The 22654-nt window shown below is 41.7% G+C and overlaps 1 protein-coding gene across 9 annotated transcripts in view; it reads left to right on the top strand.

Moving 5' to 3' along the window:
- Positions 1–22654, top strand: part of CACNA2D3 (calcium voltage-gated channel auxiliary subunit alpha2delta 3) — a 752236-nt gene that overhangs the window by 12804 nt on the left and 716778 nt on the right. For 8 of the 9 annotated variants that reach the window (XM_045024490.1, XM_045024489.1, XM_045024492.1 and 5 more), the window contains exon 2: positions 20165–20246. In XM_045024490.1, the coding sequence (XP_044880425.1) occupies positions 20165–20246 (82 nt within the window). Of the gene's footprint in view, positions 1–19355; positions 19520–20164; positions 20247–22654 lie in introns of those variants that run through there. The other variant, XM_045024494.1, reaches the window with a different exon arrangement.

Genomic DNA, 22654 nt, shown 5'->3' with positions numbered 1-22654 from the left:
CTGCTATTCCTTGACATAATGTTCTGTTAGCGGACAGAGCCCAGCGTAATATGAAAGATATGTGCAGTTTACAGACACAAGTGGATTGTATTGACTATATCCATTAGTAGTTTATATGCCGGATATATCTTGACTTCATCCACTACTGGTTTAAATGCTATCTCACTTATTAAATTGTTAATGGCTTTTTGTTCCCCATGGTATTGGAACACCAAAGTATTTTTTCTTTAAGAGCTAGGACAGTTCAATGATGCCCTATGCCAAAATACCCAAATACACATTTCATAAGATGGACATTGTATTTTAGCTATAAGTGCTAGATTGTCCCTGACCTATACAGGTATCCAAAAGAGGCAGTAGAAGGGCCAAGGATGTATACAGTCCATGAAGTACAATCCTTTGCTGAGCTTTGTACTGATCCCTAGTCAGGACTGTGGCTAGATGACATGACCTAGCCCTAATTAGTTAAACATTAAATTAATGTATTAGCCCTAGGTATTGTTATTACCAGGTTAACAGGGAGCACCTCAATTATAATTATTTGTATTGAAATGTGGTTTCCATCCTTTCATCCTATGCTTTGATTGGCAACTATAAATCCCTCTGCTCTGACTGGCTGTTGCCCTCAGAACTCCTGACCTATATGCCCACAATACACATGGCCCTCTCAACTTTTGAATTCTTACCCACATCCTTACCCCATTTAACCACAATTCTATTCAACGTTTACTCCTCCGCCCCTCTTCACCTGCGGAGGAACCCTTTTTCCACATCTTCCCAGTAAGTATAGTTCTTTTGGAAAAAAATGAAGTTGAATTTAGTGTCTAGAGTAGGTATTGTTAGGGGGAGAGAGGGTCAGAAGTTAAGGTATTCCATGTTTGTGGGGTAGATATGTGACTGTGGCATTATGAATGTTATAATGCAGGGATTTGTTTAATCTCTGCTGTTGTTGAGAAATAATAGTACATTGATTATGCAAATAAGATCCCCTAAACCAATCCGAGTGGAGATATCTGTATACCTGAGCATTAACTATAGTTAGAGATCAGTAGCTATAAAGACTCCCTGCATGTTGACTAGGTGTGACAGTTCTGGATAAAATGAGGCAGAAGCCTGGTCTACACTAGGCGTTTAAACCGGTTTTAGGAGCGTAAAACCGATTTAACACCACACCCGTCCACACTGAGAGGCCCTTTATATCGATATAAAGGGCTCTTTAAACCGGTTTCTGTACTCCTCCCTAACGAGAGGAGTAGCGCTAGTATCGGTATTACCATATCGGATTAGGTTTAGTGTGGCCACAAATCGACAGTATTGGCCTCCGGGTGGTATCCCACAGTGCACCACTGACCGCTCTGGACAGCAATCTGAACTCGGATGCAGTGGCCAGGTACACAGGAAAAGCCCCGCGAACTTTTGAATATTTCCTGTTTGCCCAGCGTGGAGCTCCGATCAGCACGGGTGGCGATGCAGTCCGAAATCAAAATATAAAAAGAGCTCCAGCATGGACCATGCGGATGTGATCGCAGTAAGGGCAGGCAAATCTGTTCTATCAGCGCTCCGTTACAGAAGACGAAATTCAAAATCATTTAAAAAAAAATCTCCAGACGCACGCCATAGCAGGGACTCAGCGCACTGCTGCGTGACAAGCGTAACGGAAAGCCAAAGTATCAAATGGACGCTCATGGACTGGAGGACTCAAGCTATCCCACAGTTCCTGCAGTATCCGAAAAGCATTTGCATTCTTGGCTGAGCTCCAAATGCTTCTAGGGTCAAAAACAGTGTCCGCGGTGGGTCAGGGCATAGCTCGGCAATTTACACCCCACCCCCACCCCCAGAAGTGAAAGGGAAAACAATCCTCTCTTGACTCTTTTACATGTCACCCTATCTTTACTGAATGCTGCAGATAGACGCGATGCTGCAGCACTCAACACCAACATCCTTGCTCCCCCCCCCCCCCCCCGCCATGGGTGGCTGATGGTGCAGTAAGACTGATACCCATCGTCATCATCAGCCTATTGGCACATGGGGCAGTGCAAAAGGACTAGTAACCATGCCGACTAGCATCCGTTAGGTCTATCAAGGGCGCCTGGCCCTAATTTTTCCTGGTAGATGGTGCAGTATGGCTGGTAACCGTCCTCATCATAGCAACAGGGGGCTGAGCTCCATCAGCCCCCACCCTTCATGTGTAAAGAAAAGATTCAATTGCCCCTGGACTAGCAGCGCGATGCTGGGCTCCTCTCCTCCACACTGCTTAATGTCCTGTCTGGACTATCATAGCAGCTGGAGGCTGCCTTCCACTCATTTCTCACTAACAAGTCACTGTTCCTGCATTCTTTATTACTTCATCACACAAGTGGGGGGACAATGCTATGGTAGCCCAGGAAGGCTGGGGGAAGAATGGAATCAACAGGTGGGGTTGTTGCAGGAGCACCCCCTGTGAATAGCATACAGCTCATAATTTCTGCAGGATCTGACACAGAGCAGCTGTGCTCTCTGGTTCCATGATACAGTGGTCCTCTAGTACACTTGCCCAAATTCTAGACAGGACTGATTCTATTTTTAGATACCAAAAAGGAGGGATTGACTCAGGGAGTCATTCCCAATTTTGGCTTTTGCGCCCCTGGCTAAGAGCAGCCAGGGGCACTTATGAGAGCAACAGATGGTGCAGTGCAAAAGGACTGGTAACCATGATCATCTTTTTACCAATTTATGGATTGGTAGATGGTACAGTATGGCTGGTAACCATCTCTGCTGTCATGCAAAAGCAAAAGCATGCTGCTGTGTAGCGCTGCTGAATCGCCTCTGTCAGCGGCATCTAGTACACATACGGTGACAGTCACAAAAGGCAAAACAGGCTCCATGATTGCCATGCTATGGCATCTGCCAGGGCAATCCAGGGAAAAAAGGCGTGAAATGCTTGTCTGCCGTTGCTTTCCCAGAGGAAGGAGTGACTGACTGACGACATTTACCCAGAACCACCCGCGACAATGATTTTTGCCCCATCAGGCACTGGGATCTCAACCCGGAAATTCCAAGGGGCGGGGGAGGCTGCGGGAACTATGGGATAGCTACGGAATAGCTACCCACAGTGCAATGCTCCAGAAGTCGATGCTAGCCTCGGACCGTGGACGCACACCACCGATTTAATGTGTTTAGTGTGGCCGCGCGCACTCGATTTTATACAATCTGTTTTACAAAAAAGGTTTATGCAAATTCGGAATAGTCCCGTAGTGTAGACGTACCCAGAGATATGAGATGACTTCCCAAGACCACATAACAAGTGGGGCAGAGATGGGAATAGAAACAAAGTGGACTGGTACACAGTCCACTCCTCTAGCAAATGTAGCTCCTCCCCTGAGGTGTGGCTTATGATGGCTCCTCCCTTTACTCTGAGATGCTTGGTGTCACCATATCACAGGCCAGCTGGCTCTTAAAGAGAGTCAGGCTCAGTCTTCCCTGCAACCTAGCAATTAATCCCCCACTGATCATGAGCTGGACTCAGTTACAATTAATGACCCAGCTGTGGAAAGGTATGGGAAACCTACATAGAGAGGGAGGAGAACTTAGTGATGTGGGGAGCATGGGTAGTCCCCAGTCTCTAGGGAGAGCCTGAAGAAGGCAGGCTGGAGAGAACCAGAGGGAGAAGGTCAGGCTTCTGTGGGAAACATTGAGATAGGATATGTAAGAAGCATGATGGTCCATGGGAAATGCTCCAGAGTCCCTGGGATGGAGAGGCAATGGGGAACCCTGCTACAAGGAAGAATATCCCAGGGGAAGGCCTTGAGAGGCAGTGCTGAGCTGATGGAGAAAAAAGGAACTCTGCAATCTCCAGAAGCAGGGATGAAGAGCAGAGAACTTCACTGTTGCCCACTACGGGCAGAAGCACCATTTGTTTAGATGATTTGTTTAGCTAGTTATTTGCATTTTCATTACCCTGGAAGGGGACTGAACTGAAAGGTGACCTGGCTTGGGGGATAGGCTATGCATGACCAACCGAGATGAGCCATAATAGGGCTAAAGACATAGTCTACATGGGGTGCTAGAAATGACCCCCTGCAGCACCATGCTCTGACAGTAGAGGGCACTACAGTGGTGAGTGCAGCTTGCTCACACACCAGTATTTGGAGCAGCTTCTCCTTTCTCCTCATGTGAGTTGGGGCCTGGATTCTTGGTGCTTGGTATCTCCACTTAAAGTGACTCTTCGCTGTGTCCCATACACAGAAATGCTATCCCTTGAGAAATCAATGATACTGCTGCAAGCTGGAAAGGACCGTAGAACCCAGTACGCAGGGCAATAAAGTAAATAAACCCCAGCCAAGTAATGATGCACCAAAAATTATTGCGTAATAGAGGAGGGATCTTTATTGGGAACAGGAAAATAGGATCTGAGGAAGGAGCGGTTGAGGTTAACTAATAACTAACATTTAAAAATAAACCAATTCCCCACTTCCAAACACTCAAACTTTTCCAGTCCCAGCTCCCTCCTTGCACCTTCCCGAGGTGGATGGCATGGCTGATACTGTGTGTCCTAAGATGGAGTGTTGCATTTCTGTGGGGTTGGCTGGCAATGAATGACTGTCTGGAGACCTGGGTGCTAGTCTTGTTCTGCAGTGCGGTCTTGGGCATATCAGTTCATCTCTATGCCTCTTTACTCTCCTACCTCTAGTCTGTCCTGCCTGTTTAGATTATAAATTATTTGGGGGCAGGGACTGCTTCTCATCATGTGTCTGTAAGGGACTATCCCAATGGGATACAAATCTCGGTTGGAGCCTCTAAACACTCCTGTAATACAAATAATAATTGTCAATGCTTGCTTAAATAAATAATTGTGTTGATTGCATTGTTGCACACCTCAATAAATGTTTTTAAAATTGGTTTACAGTTTACCCAGTAGCACCAGACCCCCCCAGTCATGGACCAGGACCCCATTGTGCTAGGTGCTGTACAAACACAGACCAAAAAGACAGTCCCTGCCCCCAAAGAGCTAACAATAACTATTAAAGTTTGTTAACCTGGAATTCAGTTTACTTTAATTATTACTGTGACTTCTTCGGTTGTCTTGGCCTAAGAATACTGGCAGCTAGGGTGACCAGATGTCCCGATTTTATAGAGACTGTCCTGATTTTGGGGTCTTTTTCTTGTATAGGATCCTATTACCCTCCCACCCCCGTCTCGATTTTGCACACTTGCTGTCTGGTCACCTTACTGCCGGCTGAAGCTATATTTGTAGGTAAATACCAGTCTAGTACTTCACTAATGTTCTGCAGTTTGTTTGTAGAGGGACTGCTTGCTGAGGGGTCACACTGTGCATCATGTTTTATGTTTAATATTGGATTTATTTTATGCTGAAATGTCCTGTAAGTGTGGTGGTGGTGGTGATGAAGTAATACTTGACAACCATTTTCTCATCCATTTCACTGTATGACCTTTTAAATCCTTTTGATGGACTTTTTTAAAAGGTTCATTTAGTTTGGTTAACAATACAGATGCAAGTCCAAGTATTGGACTGTTTCATATATTGGGACCATCAGATCATCTATTCTGAATTCCTCATCAAATTTTACCCATGCACCCTATATTAAGCCCAATACCTTGTTTTACTAAAGTACATCTTCAAGAAAGGCACCCAGTCTTGACATTACCTTTCCTATCCTTTTATATTCACGGCACTGTGTATAAAACAAGCATACCAAACAAACATACATCCCACACACAGCTCTCTGTGGCATCTAATATTCAAACACCTATATGCATCTTCATAGATCATGATTTTCCTTGCTTTTTTTATTCATGGGTTTTCTTTTTGTAAATCTAAGATGTTTACTAAAGGAATAAAACAGCCAAATTACTAGTTACTAAGTTAATAAGAATATCAGTCTACTTAAGCAAATTAATTCCTGTAAAGTTGACTTACCTAACAGAAGTAGGGATGTTCTATTAAGTTTCTCATAGAAATTACTGTGACACTGGCAGACCAGGTGCCAGCTCTTGCCAAGGTTCTAGGCCTCAGCTGAGCACTGTATGTTAGGCCAGCTCATCTGTATGTTAGTATTGTTCGAGATAGGTGTTGGACTTGTGAGAATGTGTTTAGACTAAATAAAATGCTTGTAAGTTGCAGCATGCATTAATCTTTCTTGTAATGTCTATATCTCAGGGCATAAACTAATATGTAAGTTTCGAGGGTTTTTTTTATAACTGTAAAAATGCCTGCTCTGAACTTTTGAACCCAGTCAGGAGGAGTGGTTCCCCCAAGGAGGACTATCAAAACTAAATAGGCCATTGTGGAACATCATGATACAAAGACTTAGTCTGTACAGAGGCAATTAGCAATGTGCAAAAGGGCTTGTCCAATCAGTTTGAATTCTGGAAGGAGGAAATAGGAAAAATTTTCATGTCAGCTATTTTTTTCTTTGTTGTTTGGACTGTCTTAGGGCTGGAGTTAGGCAACGAAAGCAGAGATCCCCAGCATCAACCTGGGTTAGCCCTAAAAGATGTTCAGTGCTGAAAGAGTACAACTCTGTCACCTTTTGGAACCATAGACTAACGTGTGTGTGTGTGTGTGTGTATACATATATATTTATTTAACCTGTAAATAACTCTTTAATTCTTTTTTCCTAGTTAATAAATCCTTAGTTAGTTTACTGTAGGATTGTCTACAAGCATTGTCTTTGGTGTGAGACTGAGGTACAGATTGACCTGGGAAATGTGATTGGTCTCTTGGAACTGGAAGCAACCTGAATCTTGGTGATCTTTGATGTCTCACAACCAACTTCCCTGGGTGTCAAGAAAGACTACAATGCTCCTGGGGTCTGTCTGTGACTCCATGGTAGGACTGTTATAGCGCTTCAGGAGTTCTCATTTGTTACTGGGTTGGTGAAATCTAAACAGCCTGCCCTTCTTCTTGACAGTCTGTCCTGAGGCTGGCACCCATGGTTGTGAACCATTCAGTATCCGTGACGATACCATCTACCTTCTGTGTCAGATTATGCCACAAATTTGTTAACGTGAAGTTTTAATGAGGGCACTAGCTTTTTTAAATCATCGTACTCTGAAGTGATACTTCATTTTAAACCATTTTTCTTATTTAAACTAGAAGTAACACTGTGTTGAGCTGGCAATTTAAAGGATCAGTTTTTAGACCTTAAATTTTTTGAAAGAAAGCAGGTAGCTTCCTAGAGTTCTGGTTAGGAGGAGAATTTAAAACAGTGTAACTAGAATGAGAGTCCTTAGAATGGCAGCAACCTGGCTAGAAATAAACCCAGAGGGATTAGTGTTGAACTGATGAGCAGGTCAGTGCTGTTTGATCAATGGCTGGTGTTAATGTGTACTCTGCTTGGTGACCTTGCAGCTTTGCCACTGGAGTACTACTAGTGAGTATCACATATGGGAGTCTGTGCAGTCGATATAAGAGAGGCCATTGTAAACCTGTGATGTTTCCCATTTTGGAATCTGACTGGTTTCCAGAATAAAGAAACAAGAATAAAATGTGTTTTTAGGTGAGTGCATGTGTCATCTGAACTCAATTGCTTCTCTTGCAGCAGCTGTTTCGCAAACCAGTTTAAAAAGGATACACAGCTTTCATCTCGGATAACTTTTCCCTTGATTTTCCTGGCTTCTGTGGGTAGGATATGGTGAGGATAGGACACTTCCTCCAGACAGTTCTCTTGCCTACGTGCATATTTCCAGCCTTGTGGAGGGCTTATAGAGTCTGTCAATGGGAATGTGATATTGCTGGGGTGCTGAACCTTCTTCCATGTGACCCCACTAGGAATCTCCTATTTGTCATCCCTTCCCATGTTTATAAGACTGTAGCAATGTTTTCTTAATTGCCCAAAGCAAGGATTAGCAAGCATCCTGGGGTTTTAATTTTCATTTTATTATGATCAATTTTCTATTGTCTTTATTATGCAGTTCAATTCTAGTTTAGTACCTTTCATATTTAAATAAAAAAATAAGTAACTGAGGGTGTTGTTCATGGAGAGTGGGATTGCAGAGATGTGACTGAGGGTAGCATCTGGCCTGCAGTATATTAAAATATTAGTGATGCATATACAAGCCAAAACAAACTCAGCTTGACTCTGATTCCAGGCTGAGTTTGCAGGGTTGGGACTAGGCCTCGTCTACATGCAACCTGAGCACAGATTTAACTAAATTGGTTTAGAAACCAGTTTAGTTAAATCAGTGCAAACTCCTTTTGTGAAGATTCTTTCTGATTAAGTGTGCTCTATCTTGATTCAGCTTGTCAGTATTTGACTTAAGGGGTTGCACTGTTTTAACTAAACTGGTTTCTAATTTAGTTAAATTGATGCAACTTTTGTGTATAATTAAGCCCTTTGAAAAAAAAATCTTATTAGTAAAGTAAGGGAGAAGGTCAGTGAGGTAATATCTTTTATTGGACCAGTTGCTGTTGGTGGCAGGCACAAGCTTTTGAGCTTCACAGAGCTCTGCAGAAGATAATTTGTAAATCAAAAAAAGTTTGATGCGCCAATATTGTATTTTTCTAACCCCAAACATTCCAAAATCATGTCAGGCCTCAAAAAAAATTATGAACTTGGCTTAAAAATCATAAGCAAAGCCCTGCAAATCCGCAGATATCCACTTTATATCCTCAGACATCCACATATGTGGATATCCGTGGACCATTTTTGCGGCTTACAGATGGATGCGGATCCAAATTTTATATGTAAAGCCCTGCAAATCTGCAGATATCTGATTTATATCTGTGTATCATTTTTGCAGATTGGATGCAGATATAAATTTTATATTGGCGCAGGGCTCTAATCATAAGCCTAAAAGTATACTTTGGGTTGGGGGGGGTGGTGGTGTTTTTATTTGACATCTGGTTTTTGAGCCTGAGGCATACTCACTTCACATTTTTGAGCCCTTCTCCACAGTCATGAGGGCTAGAAACTTTCACTTAAAAATGAAAGCTGAGATCCTCATGCAATCTCTTGATTCCAGTAGCTGGGGCTTCAAGAAACATATTAAATATTGTGAAACTCATTATAAAATTACAAGAGTGGGCAACACTGAGAATAGAGACACAGTATATATGGAACCCTGAAATACCGTTCTTACAAAGCCTTTTCCCAGAGAAGAACAGCTATTAGAGTAGAGCAAAAACTGAGTTACTGCAAAGGGAGAAGAGATGTTTTTTGCTGAGATCTGAAAGTACTGTACATGGAGTGCTGGTGAAGCAGAGGACAGGTGTTCCCTGTGATGGACTGTAAAACAGAAGGCTTTCAGGTCAACGGAGGTGAGATTGTGGGCAGTGATAAAGAATTAGGCCAGTGCTAGATGAGGAGAAGAGAGGTGTGAGGATAGTTGGAGTCTCTAGGTCTGAAATAGGCTGGAATGTCTCTATAAACAAGGAGGGCAATTTGGAACTGGATCCTGAAATGAAAGGAAGGCAATAGGATTGTTTGTGGAGTCTTGATGCAACTGTGCTTTGCGTGAGAAGGTGGGGAGCAGCATTCTACCCATACTGGACTCTGATGACCTGCGGCTCAGAGAGGGAGGGAGTTAGAGGCACAGATGAAGGATTAATTAAAAAGATGGATTTTCCAATACACCTCTACCCCGATATAACACTGTCCTCGGGAGCCAAAAAATCTTACCGCGTTATAGGTGAAACCGCATTATATTGAACTTGCTTTCATCTGCCGGAGTGTGCAGCCCCACCGCCCCGGAGCGCTGCTTTACCACGTTATATCTGAATTCGTGTTATATCTGCGTAGAGGTGTACTTAAAACCTAATTTTGGAGATTATCAGATTGTTTCTTTATGCTTAGAATTTGGAGATGTGTGGTATCTGTTTTAACTGTTAGCAAATATTAACGTTTAATGCCTTGTAGTAAAAAGTTGAGTTAGTGACAAATTAAACAAAATGTTTAGGGACCAATGGTGACAGATTTGTAGACATGGAAGAAGCCGGTGGAAGAATAAAAGTCAGGGTTATGATTATGGACAACAGGGAAAGTGGGAAATCTGATTCAAGCAGGTTTGAGTTGTTTCAGCAAGAACATTCTTGCCCAAGAAGACCCACTTCTGTCTTTGATGCATTTTCTTTTAAACTTTATTGGGCAACATTGACAGGATGCCCTTTTGAGCTCTTTGTACTGTCATATGAACAAAATGCTAATTGGGAGTACCTTTAGAACTTAATTTTCTCCATTTTTATGGAGGGTGATCTCAGTGTATACTACTGGTCTGAGGCCTGAGAATTTTAGTTTCTAATGTGAATGTAAGACTTGACTTGACTTGTAATGCATGTGGTATTTTTTTAACAGAGCTTCATATTGACTTATGAAGTCAGACCACCTTACATGAGTCATAACACCAGCCTTTCATGTCTTATTCTAAAATACAACCATTTGGCTCACATACCATATTGTGCCCACCTTCCAAACGTAAAGTATTAGCACCCTGACTGATTGGAGATGGAATGAAAGTATTTCCTGGGATTCTTGATGAAACAGGCATTATGATGGGTGTTTCCTTTATGATTCAGATGGTGGCAGGGGGTGGTAAACCTGAAAATGCTTCATCCCTGGTTCTTTTTTATATTTACCATCGATCACCACTGTAGGTTGCCTGTAACTAGACTTAACATAGATGACATTCATAATACCCTGGTGGTTTCAGAGCCCATGTAAGATGACTATTAGGGCCTGAATTTGTTAGCCTGCTTACTTAAAATGGAGAGATCCGTTAAAAAGTAATGGGCATAGTGGTCTGACAGATGTTTCCTGCAACTTTAGTGTCACTGGGGTGGTTAATAGTGTATAACCTAGAAGTGAATGCTTTGACAAATATTTTACATAAGCATAAATATCCTCAAATGGTATTTTCTTTTTATTTGAAATGTTTCTTTAAGCAAGCTTTATTTTCACACTCAAAATCTTGTATGCCAATCCCCAATAAGCAAACCATGAGTGTTTTACAATTCCATGTCATGCAAGCTGCCATTTATTGTGCAGGTTGTAGGGAACTGGATGTATGGAATCATGGTATTGTATGCAACAATCAGAATACTAAACTCCAGGTTGTGACTGTTTTCTAGTAGTTCCATTGTCAAGTTGCCCAATAATTTTGAGCAAATAAATCTTCAGCCAAGATTACTACTCTAGGGCCTCGCCATGTGAGATGCTGAATCCATCACTACCTCTGACCCAAAGAATGTTCTGTCTGAGGGGGTCCTGGGTAAAAGATCAGTTCCTGCCTTTCCGGCAATAGGTTTCTTTACTGAACCAGAACAAGTGGTGATCTAAGACTGCAAAATATTTGCACAAACAATCCCTGATGATGGGCTGGTAGGAAAGGAAATTTGCTGGTTTGCATGAGGCAAAATAATATTCTTGCTTGACAAAGATTTTTAAATAAAGTTATTTTATTTATAATAGCCTTTCAAGACATGCAATCGATTTGTCAACCCACCTATATTCAAGACAGAAGCCAAGTAAATCCTATAGGCTGGATTTGAAAGATTCTATAATGTATCTAGTATTTCCTAACATTATTAGAAGTCGTGTATGGACCTGTTTGCCACCCTTTGACTGATTAGTTTCACAGGCAAATGATGGCTTATGACTGAACATCACACAATTGCTTCCAGTAGTGATACTGTAATGGTTTTGGGTATTACTATGTGATACTGTAGTTTTTCATTAGGTTGACATTGGACACCACTATGACCAAATACTTGAGAGAATCTAATATCCTGAATTTAAAACACTGGCTTTGGGTTTTTTTTCCTCAAGCTGACACTAGTCTATAATAATTTAGTAGAAAACATTACTCTTTGCTTGTTTCTTTATATCCATCTTTTCCCTATGTAATTTTGAGACAATTTCTCTGTGGCTTTTAGGATCAGTCAGTGTTCATGATTAGGGCTGCTGGTTTGTCACAGTGTAGAAAAAGTTCCAGAATTGTGATTTCTTGGTTTTATCCACAACTTCTGTTTGCTGTGACATCCCCCAGGAAGGCTCTAGGTAGGATGCCCCGCCAGACTAGTGCAGAGGGAAGGCCTAGAGTGGGGGTTGGAGAGCAAGCCTGCCCCACACGCTGCAGCTTGGCTTCTGTGTCCTGCGAGTTGGGCCTGGCTCCTTGCTCTGGGCATTGTGACCTGGTGCACAGGGCTGCAGTGCCACTCACTCAAATCTGGCCTGGTGGTCCTCCCGTCAAGAGAGCATTGTCGGTTCCAAACCTCAGTGCTGCTGTGACCCCATGCTCTAGTTCACAATGTCTGGAGAGGCAACCCAGGCTTAGCTCTGCAGGACACAGGAGCTACCGCTGCCCATGCCCAGGCAGAGTGTGGGGCCAGGCTTGCTGTCTGCCCCTCCCTTCCCCCAGCCTTCCATGCTGGGCCAGGATTAGGGTTGTGGTGCTATGGTTGGTGCCCTCACTTGCAGTCAATGAGCTTTTTTGATTGTTGTCAATGAGGCTTCCCCCGCACTGAGGTTGCTTAGTACCATTTTTTGCCTGTGACTCAGTTCAGATTTGTAGTTGACCACAACCCCCATCGCTGAATTACCATGTGCTTGGTATCACAAATATTTTGTTGTAATGCATCCCCAAATCTGAAATGATTCAAATAATCTTTTAAGTTCGTATCTTGGAGGACAGTCATTCAAAGGGAGCTAAATTAGAGGAATTTGCATGGTTCAGATTAGGGTGACCAGACAGCAAATGTGAAAAATCAGGACAGGGGATGTGGGGTAATAGGAGCCTATATAAGAAAAAGACCCAAAAATCGGTACTGTCCCTATAAAATCAGGACATCTGGTCACCCTAGTTCAGATTCATCATCTGAAACAAATTATGCAAGGTTAGTGATTTAGTTTTTGTAATCTACAGATAAATCTTAATCACTTAAACACTTTATCACTTTTGCTCTTTATTTTTTATCATCGGTATCCCATTGTAGCTTTTTTATTTGTTGTCACAATATTCTGTCCATTGTGTTATATTTCTCAGTTATGATTTCTCATTTTAGTCACTAGCTTCTGTGTTCAAATATTTTGAACGCAATGCAAACATTAACGTGTATGACGTAACACTAGCCTTAGGTGTAAAAGATAATTCATTTGCTGCTGGAAGAGTTCATTTTCCAGCCTGACACTCAAAAGAAACAAAAAGCAGTCTTTTCAATAGTTGAAAATTTAAAATAAATTAAGCCTATGTGAAATGGAACTAACAGACTAGAGTGGACTGCTTAAATTGGATTTGGTTAGCTATAAACATCATTATCTTAAAGCATTCTAGCTTGCCCATGCAGCATGAGCTCTCATAGGCTGGGATGTGATAATGCTCTGCTCTTTTACATTTTAACTCCATGCAGCGATGCTAAAGCCAGCTGAACACAGTCTTTGTGCAAGCTAAATTAACTATGCATTCCTTGTGGTTTTAGGGCACACTGTGAGGTTTATTTTGGGTTGAAATATGCCGAAGATAATGTGTAGTCAAAATATTGATCTGACAGTATATTTTGAGGGGTTTGTGCTTTTCTTTACAGCTGTTTATTTTAATGCCATTGTTCTCCAGCAATAGTTATAAACGTAGCTTGCATTCTATCATATGAATACTCTTGTGAATTAAAATTTTAATATCTTATCTATAGTGAATCACAAACAATAAATTATATATGGAAAAGAAACATTACATAGCTTTAGACATAACATGGTGCATTTTTATAATTGAATTCTCTATAATATGCTATAAATCCTATTTTTTTAAAGTCTGAAAGGCACTAACTCACGCACATTATGTGGTATTGTATTCACTAAATCCTATGAGTAGTGTTACTTGACCTCAGTCTTTGTCCTAAGTGGGTTGGGATCAGTCAATAATTAGCATTCCCGTACCAATAAAACACTTAGTCTCATGCACTAGGGACCTTCATAAAATTCCAACAATACATGTGCATATGTTAGGTTTGCCACATAATAGTCTAATATGTGGACATATACACACATGCACTCAGACATCCAGTTCACTTGAAACAAATAAAAGCTGTGTTCTTATGCCAGATAAAACCAAGCCAAAGATTTTTAAAGCATTATTTTATCAATCCTTTTACCATTGGTGTGTTTCCAAATAATACTACTAAGCATTTATATTGTGCCTTTCATGTAAGGGTCTTAAAGTGCTTTGCAAGGCTTAGATATGATCATTATCGTATCCCTCTCATTCACTTCTTTCCGTTTTACACGTGTAAACATGTGAAAGAAGAAAGAATGGAGAAATGAAAGTCACATGCAAGTTAAAGGCAAGAAAGATCTTTCAATACAGTGCACCATCAGGGCTGGCGCTTCCATTTAGGCGACCTAGGCAGTCGCCTAGGGTGCCAGGATTTGGGGGGGGGGCGGCATTTTGCCGGGAGGGCGGCAAGCGGCTCCGGTGGACCTGCCGCAGGCGTTCCTGCGAAGGGTCCGCTGGTCCCGCGGCTCCAGTGGAGCATCCGCAGGCACGTCGGAGCCGCGGGACCAGCGGGACCTCCGCAGGAACGACTGCGGCAGGTCCACCGGAGCCGCGGGACCGGCGGCGAAATGGGTAGACAACTTTAGCTCAGCGTGGGGAATCATACTCCCTGAGATTACCATTTAGTGAGAGCAGAGTGGCTTCAAGGTTCCATTGAGACAGGGTCTTCATTCTTATAGGCAATAATGTACTAGTATTTGCTTCTGAGGCTCCAAGTTGGTTACAGAATACAAATATGATACAAGTTTTGTCACCTTGCATCACTACTTAACATTTTTGTCTGTATGCATATTTTCTAGAGGCACATAGCACTTCTGAAGGCTTCTCTCAGATTCAGCAGTGATAAAGGCGCAAGTGAGACATTTTGGGGTTGACCCAGGCCAGTAAGAGGTTCGGTCACCATCTACCAGGGTGTCTTGTGACTGTACAGCTCTGACCCCAACAGCCTGCCAGCATGTCACAAGCGTCACCCTGGGTTTGCCCAACCTGGTTACTCCTTGCAGGATGACCTTAAAACACTTCTTGCCCCGAATTCACCTCAAAATCATGCTACTTGCAGGGATCAGTCCCTTTCACGAGATTCTCACAGAGGAAGTGTTAGGTTCACTGCCTTTGCAGAGACAGGTTTCAGAGTAGCAGCCTTGTTACTCTGTATCCGCAAAAAGAACAGGGGTACTTGTGGCACCTTAGAGACCACCTTAGACAAGTACTCCTGTTCTTTTTGCAGAGACAGTAAAACACTGTAACCTGTTTGCTTTTTAGAAGCACACACTTTACTGAACTTACACAGCAGTGAAGATTTATAATGAAAGTAAAACAAGTTTATTAACAAAAGAATATGGATTAAGTGATACCGAGTAGAAGGGATAAAGGTAGAAATGGCTAAAGCAAGTAAAAGTGAAAACATATCTCAAAGACTAAAACTTAATCTGCAACATACTGTCTTTTGTTCAAGATGGTTTCTCTCACCTACGGTCTCCTTTTCAGCTTTCACTGAGTAGCCTGGCCAGGACCCATCACAGAGATCAACTCACTTGGTTCCTTTGTCTCCTAAGGTGAAGGATAAAGATGGAGTCTCTTTCTGTTCCTTATTATCCCCCAAGGGATGTCTGTTTTACAAGTCAAGAAGGCCTCCTGGGGATTCAATCTCCTGTGTGTCATGGGGAGCAGGGGTCCTGTTAAATCATTCTCTCTCTCTCACATATATTCAGGATAACCCCTGCTGATTTAGCTCCATGGCTTTGTTGACCACTAATATGTAAAGTGAGGTAAACCCACATTCCTTTGTCTAGAGTGGATCTCTTTACCACCTTTACCTAGACTAGGCTGTCTAGTCTTAAACATGTCCTAGTAACATCATACAGAGGGAATTCATAACTTCACATATGTTAACACATGCATTTTACAATAATATTAATGAGCATGTTATTAGCTTTCATATGGTACCTCACAAGGCATATTTTGTACAAATACTATTGCAGTAGTATGTGTAGTGTGTGAATACAGGGGTGCCTAGGGTCACTGTGAGTAAACCAGTATAACTACAGAATGATTTCAGAAGTTAAAAGTTGATAGCTATGCATCTTTTTAAATTTCAGGTGACATCATCTCCTGTCTCACTCCAGACTATCACTAGGTTATGCTAAATTGTGAACCACAACGTAATGTCATTCATTTATGGATATTTCCACCTCAGGATTTTTTTAAATGACTTGGTTAACATAAAACTGGAATAAGATTCTTCCTTTCCATTTACCACCTACAGCTTTCATTTTACCTACAACAATCAATGTAAATAATTTAAAAACAAATCAACACCCCACAATACCTTTCAGTAGACAACTTATCTTCCCTCTTCTCTCCCTCCCATGATCATTATGAGCCCTCAATTTAGAAAAAAGTATTTCTGCTTTGTGACACTTCCATTGCCATTATAACTTCCACATCATGGTATTATAATGTTGAAGCTGGATGTGTTGAATGCAGCGATCTCCATGCCTTGAATAGGAGGAGTAATCAGGCTAGGATACTACATCCGCATGCCCGTTTGTGTAATATGTATTTACAGTGGCTTATGATGACGATGCATGTGTTACACCATGATTACAACACAGAATAATACGGGTTTACAGTCGATTTAGTGCATGGCAAAAAAGTTCCAAAAAGCTTCATGAACATTCTAGAGTACATAAGTGAATAAGATATTGAAAATATTTTACAGTGTAGTAATGGAACATGGACATCTGGTGACAAAAACAAACTGGCCAGTGCTATATTGTTTAATAAGTCTTTATTGTGTGTGGGGAGGGGGCAAAGTAAGTTTTTCCTGTATTATGACAGTACAAATATTCAATTATGCACCCCACAAACACTATTAATTGTGAATAAGACCTTGTATAAAATATATAAGAAATGTTAAATAACAAATCCATTGAGTTAAGACTTAAGTAATTCAGTGATATTGTAAGCCTCTATCATACTAGCTGGTGGTGATTTTTCATGTATATTTTATGTTGCAATTTTAGAAATATCCGTCTAACATCTGCAAATACATTATATACTTTAAAAATGTTTTGAAGGCTTCAGCTAACTGTTTTGAAGAATCAAGCCAGTTCATATTTAAACCACATTTGTAAACAGTGTACTTTATGTTGGACTGAGCTACAAAAACAAAAAAAAGTTTCACATAAAAATATGCTTGTATTCTAGGAGTTAAAGCCTTACAAACTACTTTCCTGACATAAAATTTAAAAATTGCATAACAAACATGTATAGGAGAAGCATCTGTGCAGGTCTACAGTCTGATATTGTACTAAAAAGTTCTTATTGTTTATAGGACACGTTAAAAAGGGTGTATAATTTATTATACATGGTTAGTCATCCATATATGGTTTTTACATTTTGCCTGTAGGTAGGCTGAGCACCTGGTGATATGGCAGTATATTTAAACCATTTCTTACCAAATGTTCATTGGCTCACAGAGATTTTAATATTTGCAGACCATGGGGATTGTTAATGCACAATCATATGGGTAGCCCAAACCCATAAAATAAAAACTTGCATTTCCCCCCCAACCAAGGTAAGACTAAAGATGAAGATGTGGGTAATCTGCTTCACATGGGGGAATGAACAGTGGGTAACAAATGCTAAACGCCAAGCTCTTCCAATAACTGTACAAATTTGCCTTAGAACCTTTTATCTTTTTTTCCTTAAATCTTCAGTTTTTCCTGAGATTTGGTCATCTTGTTAAACAGCAGTTACATTTCGGCCAGGACACAGGTTCTATGGCAACCAGGTAGTGGAAGGGGATGGTAATATTTACAGCAAGCTGTTCAGCACACTTGTAAAAGTTAATGTGAAAGCAAAGTACCGGTACTGTGTACCAAACTTCAAGGGAGGAAAGGCTAACCAAGGGAAGTACACTGTGTACAAAGGAATATGGTCTAATTAGAACTAGAATTCTAGATACTGTGCATTAGTGTCTCAGCAGCTGAGCTCTCGAGCACAGTGTGAGGATGACTCAGCCCATGCTCAGATCATCTTTAATGCCTGATATGCTTATTTACGTTAAAGTTCACATGCTATTTTAAGTCTTCAGTGTTTGGAGGTAGAGGGTTACAAGCAAAGCGGGCGGGGGGGGGGGGGGGGAGGGGGGCGGGGATAGAAGAGAAACCAGGGGAGGGGAGGTTAAAACACACCAAAATACCTGGATCAATCCTTCCTGCTCCCCAGCTGCTCTGTCTGGAATAGCTTGTGCTCCTATGCCCACTTCACTAAGGGGATTCCTCCACAAGCACAAATTAATAATTCATTCATAGGCTCCAGTCCCTTAGCCTGCATTGATTTACTTATGCTGCATTTCCTTTCATTCATAAGCCTTTCCCCGTCCTGATCTCTCGGAGAGCGACTCGCTGCAGCGCTCAGCCAGGGAGGACGCTGCAAACGTGCCTTCGTGCCCAAGGACATGCAACATAGGGCTCAGTTCAGTGTGCGAACCTGACCCAAGCCCGGGGCCTGGGAATCCGCCGCTCCTGCGTCTCAGCATGTCCCTTCGCCACGGATCCGCGCTGTCGTCTTTTCATCCCGTCCTCTCCCCCCTCGCGGCGACTCTGCGGCCGGGATGCTCCGCTGGTTGCGGCGCGAGGGGCTGAGCTCCAGCCACCCGTCTCCTCTGTAGGGCTGGGTGACAGATGCTTGTCCTGCAGCAGTGCACGGTCTGAATTGGCCAGGGCTCCGGGGGTGTGTGTGTGTGTGCACGCAGCCCCCCTCCCGCTGCTGCCAGCCCCGCTGAGCCCCTAGGGCAATGTGCGCTGCTCCCTTCAGCTTCCCCCCGGGAAGGGCTGAGTCGCACTCTGAGCTCCTCCTGCGCCTGCTTTGCGCGCTCCGCGCTATCCCACTGAAAGGCTGCTCCACTGAACCAGGGCACTGGCTGACTGGCTCTGGGGTGAAGGCTGGAGCTCACCGGCGAGGGACAGGAGACCTGTAGGCAGCTTTCCCTCTGTAAAGTGAGCAGTAACTGCAAGGAGGCAGCCTCCCCGCTTGGAATCAATAGCGGCTGCTTGCTCGCTGCTAAGGGCACTTCGGAGCAGCAGCAGGGCACTGAAGTAACTCCAGCACACTGCTAACTGCGGAGTTGTAAAGAACTACATGCAAAGTGGCTGCAGCAGTGCTGGAAAACGCTTCGCTCTTACCAAGGACACAGTAGTTTTTTTCAAGTCATTAGAGCTTTTTTTCTCTGGTCCTCTCCTTCCATTATCCAGAGAGGGCCATTCCTGCGAGGGATGAGGATGGAGCTGTGATTTTTTTTTTCCTCCCCAGCGCTGCTTTGGTGGGGGGTGGGGGAGAGAGGCTTTAGCAAGCAGCTCTGCTGCTGAGATCAGCTCTGCTCGAATTTCCCCAAGTCGTCTCAGCCTCTGAGAGAAACCATGATTTTGAACCTACTCCGGGCTTTTTGGGGGGTCTTCTTTATTTTCTGGACAGCTTTTAACACAGCCCTAGTGGATGTGGTCGGATCGGAGCAGCAGATCCCCTTGTCGGTGTAAGTGTTTTCATGTTTTCGCTCTCACGCTCCAGGGTGAAAACTTGGAACCCCGGTGCCCAAGTTTTGTTGTTGTTGTTGTTGTTCGTTGCAGATGTTTGACTGTTCAGAGCATTTTATTCCCTTGCTGGTTCTGTTTGCAGTCCAGTGCCAATGATGCTTGGATTTTATTTTAGGGGTGGGTGGTAAACTGGTATAGAAACTAAAGTTAAAAGCCTTTCTGTGTTGGAGGTGATGCATTTACCCACTCTAACATGCTGATTTCTCAGCTACCAATGCTATCCCGCTATTTCATCTTCCTTCTTGCAGCCAGTTAGCATGTTAGAGATTATGCCAAAAAAACCTGTCTCTTTACAAATTAGTTTATTTATTTTTAAGTGCAGTGTAAGCCGCTTGAAATCCAAAGCCTTACCTTGGTGTATGATGTGAACTACATGTATCTTGGGGCTTGCACTTGTGAATAGCTCCTCTGTTCTTTTCATCTGATGTTATTTCCTAACAGAGTGCTTTTTAAGGCTACATTGCTTAGATTCTTCAGAGTGCAGTTGAGGCTGTAGCTGTGTGTGTGTGTGTGTGTGTGTGTGTTGCCTACTGTAACATGTGTATTACATTTCTTCCTCTCTTTTTCCCCCCTGCTTCCCACAGTGTAAAGCTCTGGGCCTCTGCCTTTGGTGGGGAGATCAAATCCATCGCAGCTAAATACTCAGGTTCCCAGCTTCTGCAGAAGGTAAGAATCTCTCCAGTTGTAGTAAGCAATGGTTTTCAGCACAGAAAATGGAGGCAGATTTAGTTTTCTAAACAAACGGGAGAGCAGCACATCCTTTGGTCAGAGGGCTTTTTTTGTTCTGCATACAGTTCCTAGGCCCTGCTGTCTCCTTGCACTGCACCGGCTGGAGTCTTCCTGATTATCTGGTGATTTTTAGTGGATTTCAGTTCCAGACAAAATTACTTACTTGTGAAGTGCACAGTGAAGCCTAGAACGTAGCTATTTTGTCGCCTTATTACTGTGTGATGATGTTGTTTCAGCATGGAAACAGCTGCTTCTCTGTGAAAAATGTTAACTTCATTCAAGGAGCAGAATTAGTGCATATTTTATCATTCTTTGCATCCTGTGTTGTAAGCATGCAGTCCACTGTATTAGGGAAAGAAGACTACCATTGTTTATCATCTCTGCTGTTTTTGCAATCCCATTATTTCCCAATCATCTCTACCCAGTGCTGGGATGTATTACATCATTACAGATAAGAGGAATGAATGTGGTTATCTTCTTGCTCAGCTGCACAGCTGGGTAATAACCTAGTGAAGTAATGCAAAAACTTGAGACATTGGTTTATGTCTACATAATTCTGAAGAGTAATGAGAACACAGAATTGATTATAAGACTTTTAATATAAAGTTGCACAGTTAAATTAGAATAGATGCATCTTCTGATAAAAGTTCCATATTGAGATAACTTGTTTTTATAGTGGTTGATTAATTAAAAATTGAGAGAGAGAGAGGTTAAAAGACTCCAGTATTGCCGTTGTGCAGCATTTAATATATGATCCTCAAAGTATGATATTGAAATCCAATAATTTCCAGTATATGAATGCCAATGATTCAATTTATCAGGAAACTTTTTTTTCAAACAGGACTTTAGTCCAAAGTAACAAGTTTTGGAGACACATGGCACATATTTTGAAAGTATTTATATCCTTTGGAAGTTATGCAACAGACAGTATGTCTTACATTGGCAATTCAAAAAGTTTATGCTAAAAATTAAAATTGCAGCAATATCTTATTGATTATTGAGGATATACAAGAGTACTTACTATATAAGGAATTGATGCTTTCAATATTGTGGTTCCCAGTATTGCAAAAATTGAGCTTCATGAAGTTAAAAATATATAGCTGTTAAGAACAAAAGTATTTGGCGTCTTAGTGCTTGTCAAGGCCATTACATTGTCTGAATGTAGCATTTTGGGTATACAGTTATTTTAATCTAACCTTTGAGAGACACTGCATTCATTGTAGTCCTACTTCATATTTTATACTTACTTTAAACACTTCTTTGTATAGTTTGTGCCATCATGCTTCCTGCATAAACAGTTTTGTAATCAGAAAACACAATGTTACCTTTTTGAACTGCTGACCAGTATCTAATCAAAACATATTTTATGCTTTGGAAATTATCTAATATTGTTCAAATATGTTAATTTTTAATTGAGCATTGCCAGATGTGTCATTTTAGTCAATATGGTCTTATTTAACTTTGTCCACTAGTGTAAACCTTTGCGCGCACACACAACATGATTTTAAAAGTTTATCTACTGAAGGTAAACTGTCCAATGTTTGATTGCAAAATTCAGAACAGTTTTGATTCTCAAAGCTGTTAAGACCATAGAGTCAGTATATATCCTTAATCATTCTTCTCTTCTTCACTTAGATACTGATATGACCACGTCTGTAATAATGTATTTTCCTTTGTTTCCCCCCCCCTAAAGTAGTAAGATTTCTTTCTGTTGGTTGTTATGCTGTAGGTGACTGGAAGCTACCTCAATGCTCATTTTACCTTTGCATCAGCATCCTTTCTAATTCACCAGCAAATCTGTTTCTGTTGTTTTTACAGCTTGACCATTATGGGTTTATTCCTTGATATTTGTTTTTAATTTCTTGCCTTTTTGCCTTTATTCTGATATTTCATAATATGATAGGTATTTAGGGCTGAATTGCAGACAGTAGGATTTTATTTCCCACCAGCATTTTGATGGCCATAATTGCGTTTTGAATTTTATTTTAAATTCCAATTGGGACCTGTTCTCTAAAACTTTGCATTTCTCTACATTGATGGTAGTGGATGAGCCTGGATGTTTGAATGCTTTTACAAATATTCTTCTGTAAAGTTTTATACTTCAGCTTTCTTCAGTTTATTTGTGCAAATGAACACACATCAAGCTTGAAGATTTAAAAGTATAAATGCAAATAATTTTCAGTGCACGTAAGTCAGTGGTGGAATAAATCACAACATTTGACAAAGTGATAGTACATCAGTATCCCAAACATGAACATTTTTTCCAGTGTCCAACAATTTAAGGATCCATTTAGAATTTATTCTGACAGAATTGGGTTTCTCGAGTTAGTACATTTTAAAATAAT

Source organism: Mauremys mutica, chromosome 7, assembly GCF_020497125.1.
Source record: "Mauremys mutica isolate MM-2020 ecotype Southern chromosome 7, ASM2049712v1, whole genome shotgun sequence".
Taxonomy (NCBI): Eukaryota; Metazoa; Chordata; order Testudines; family Geoemydidae; genus Mauremys; species Mauremys mutica.
The sequence above is the reverse complement of the archived record's forward strand: the minus strand, read 5'-3'. Positions and strand labels throughout refer to the sequence as shown.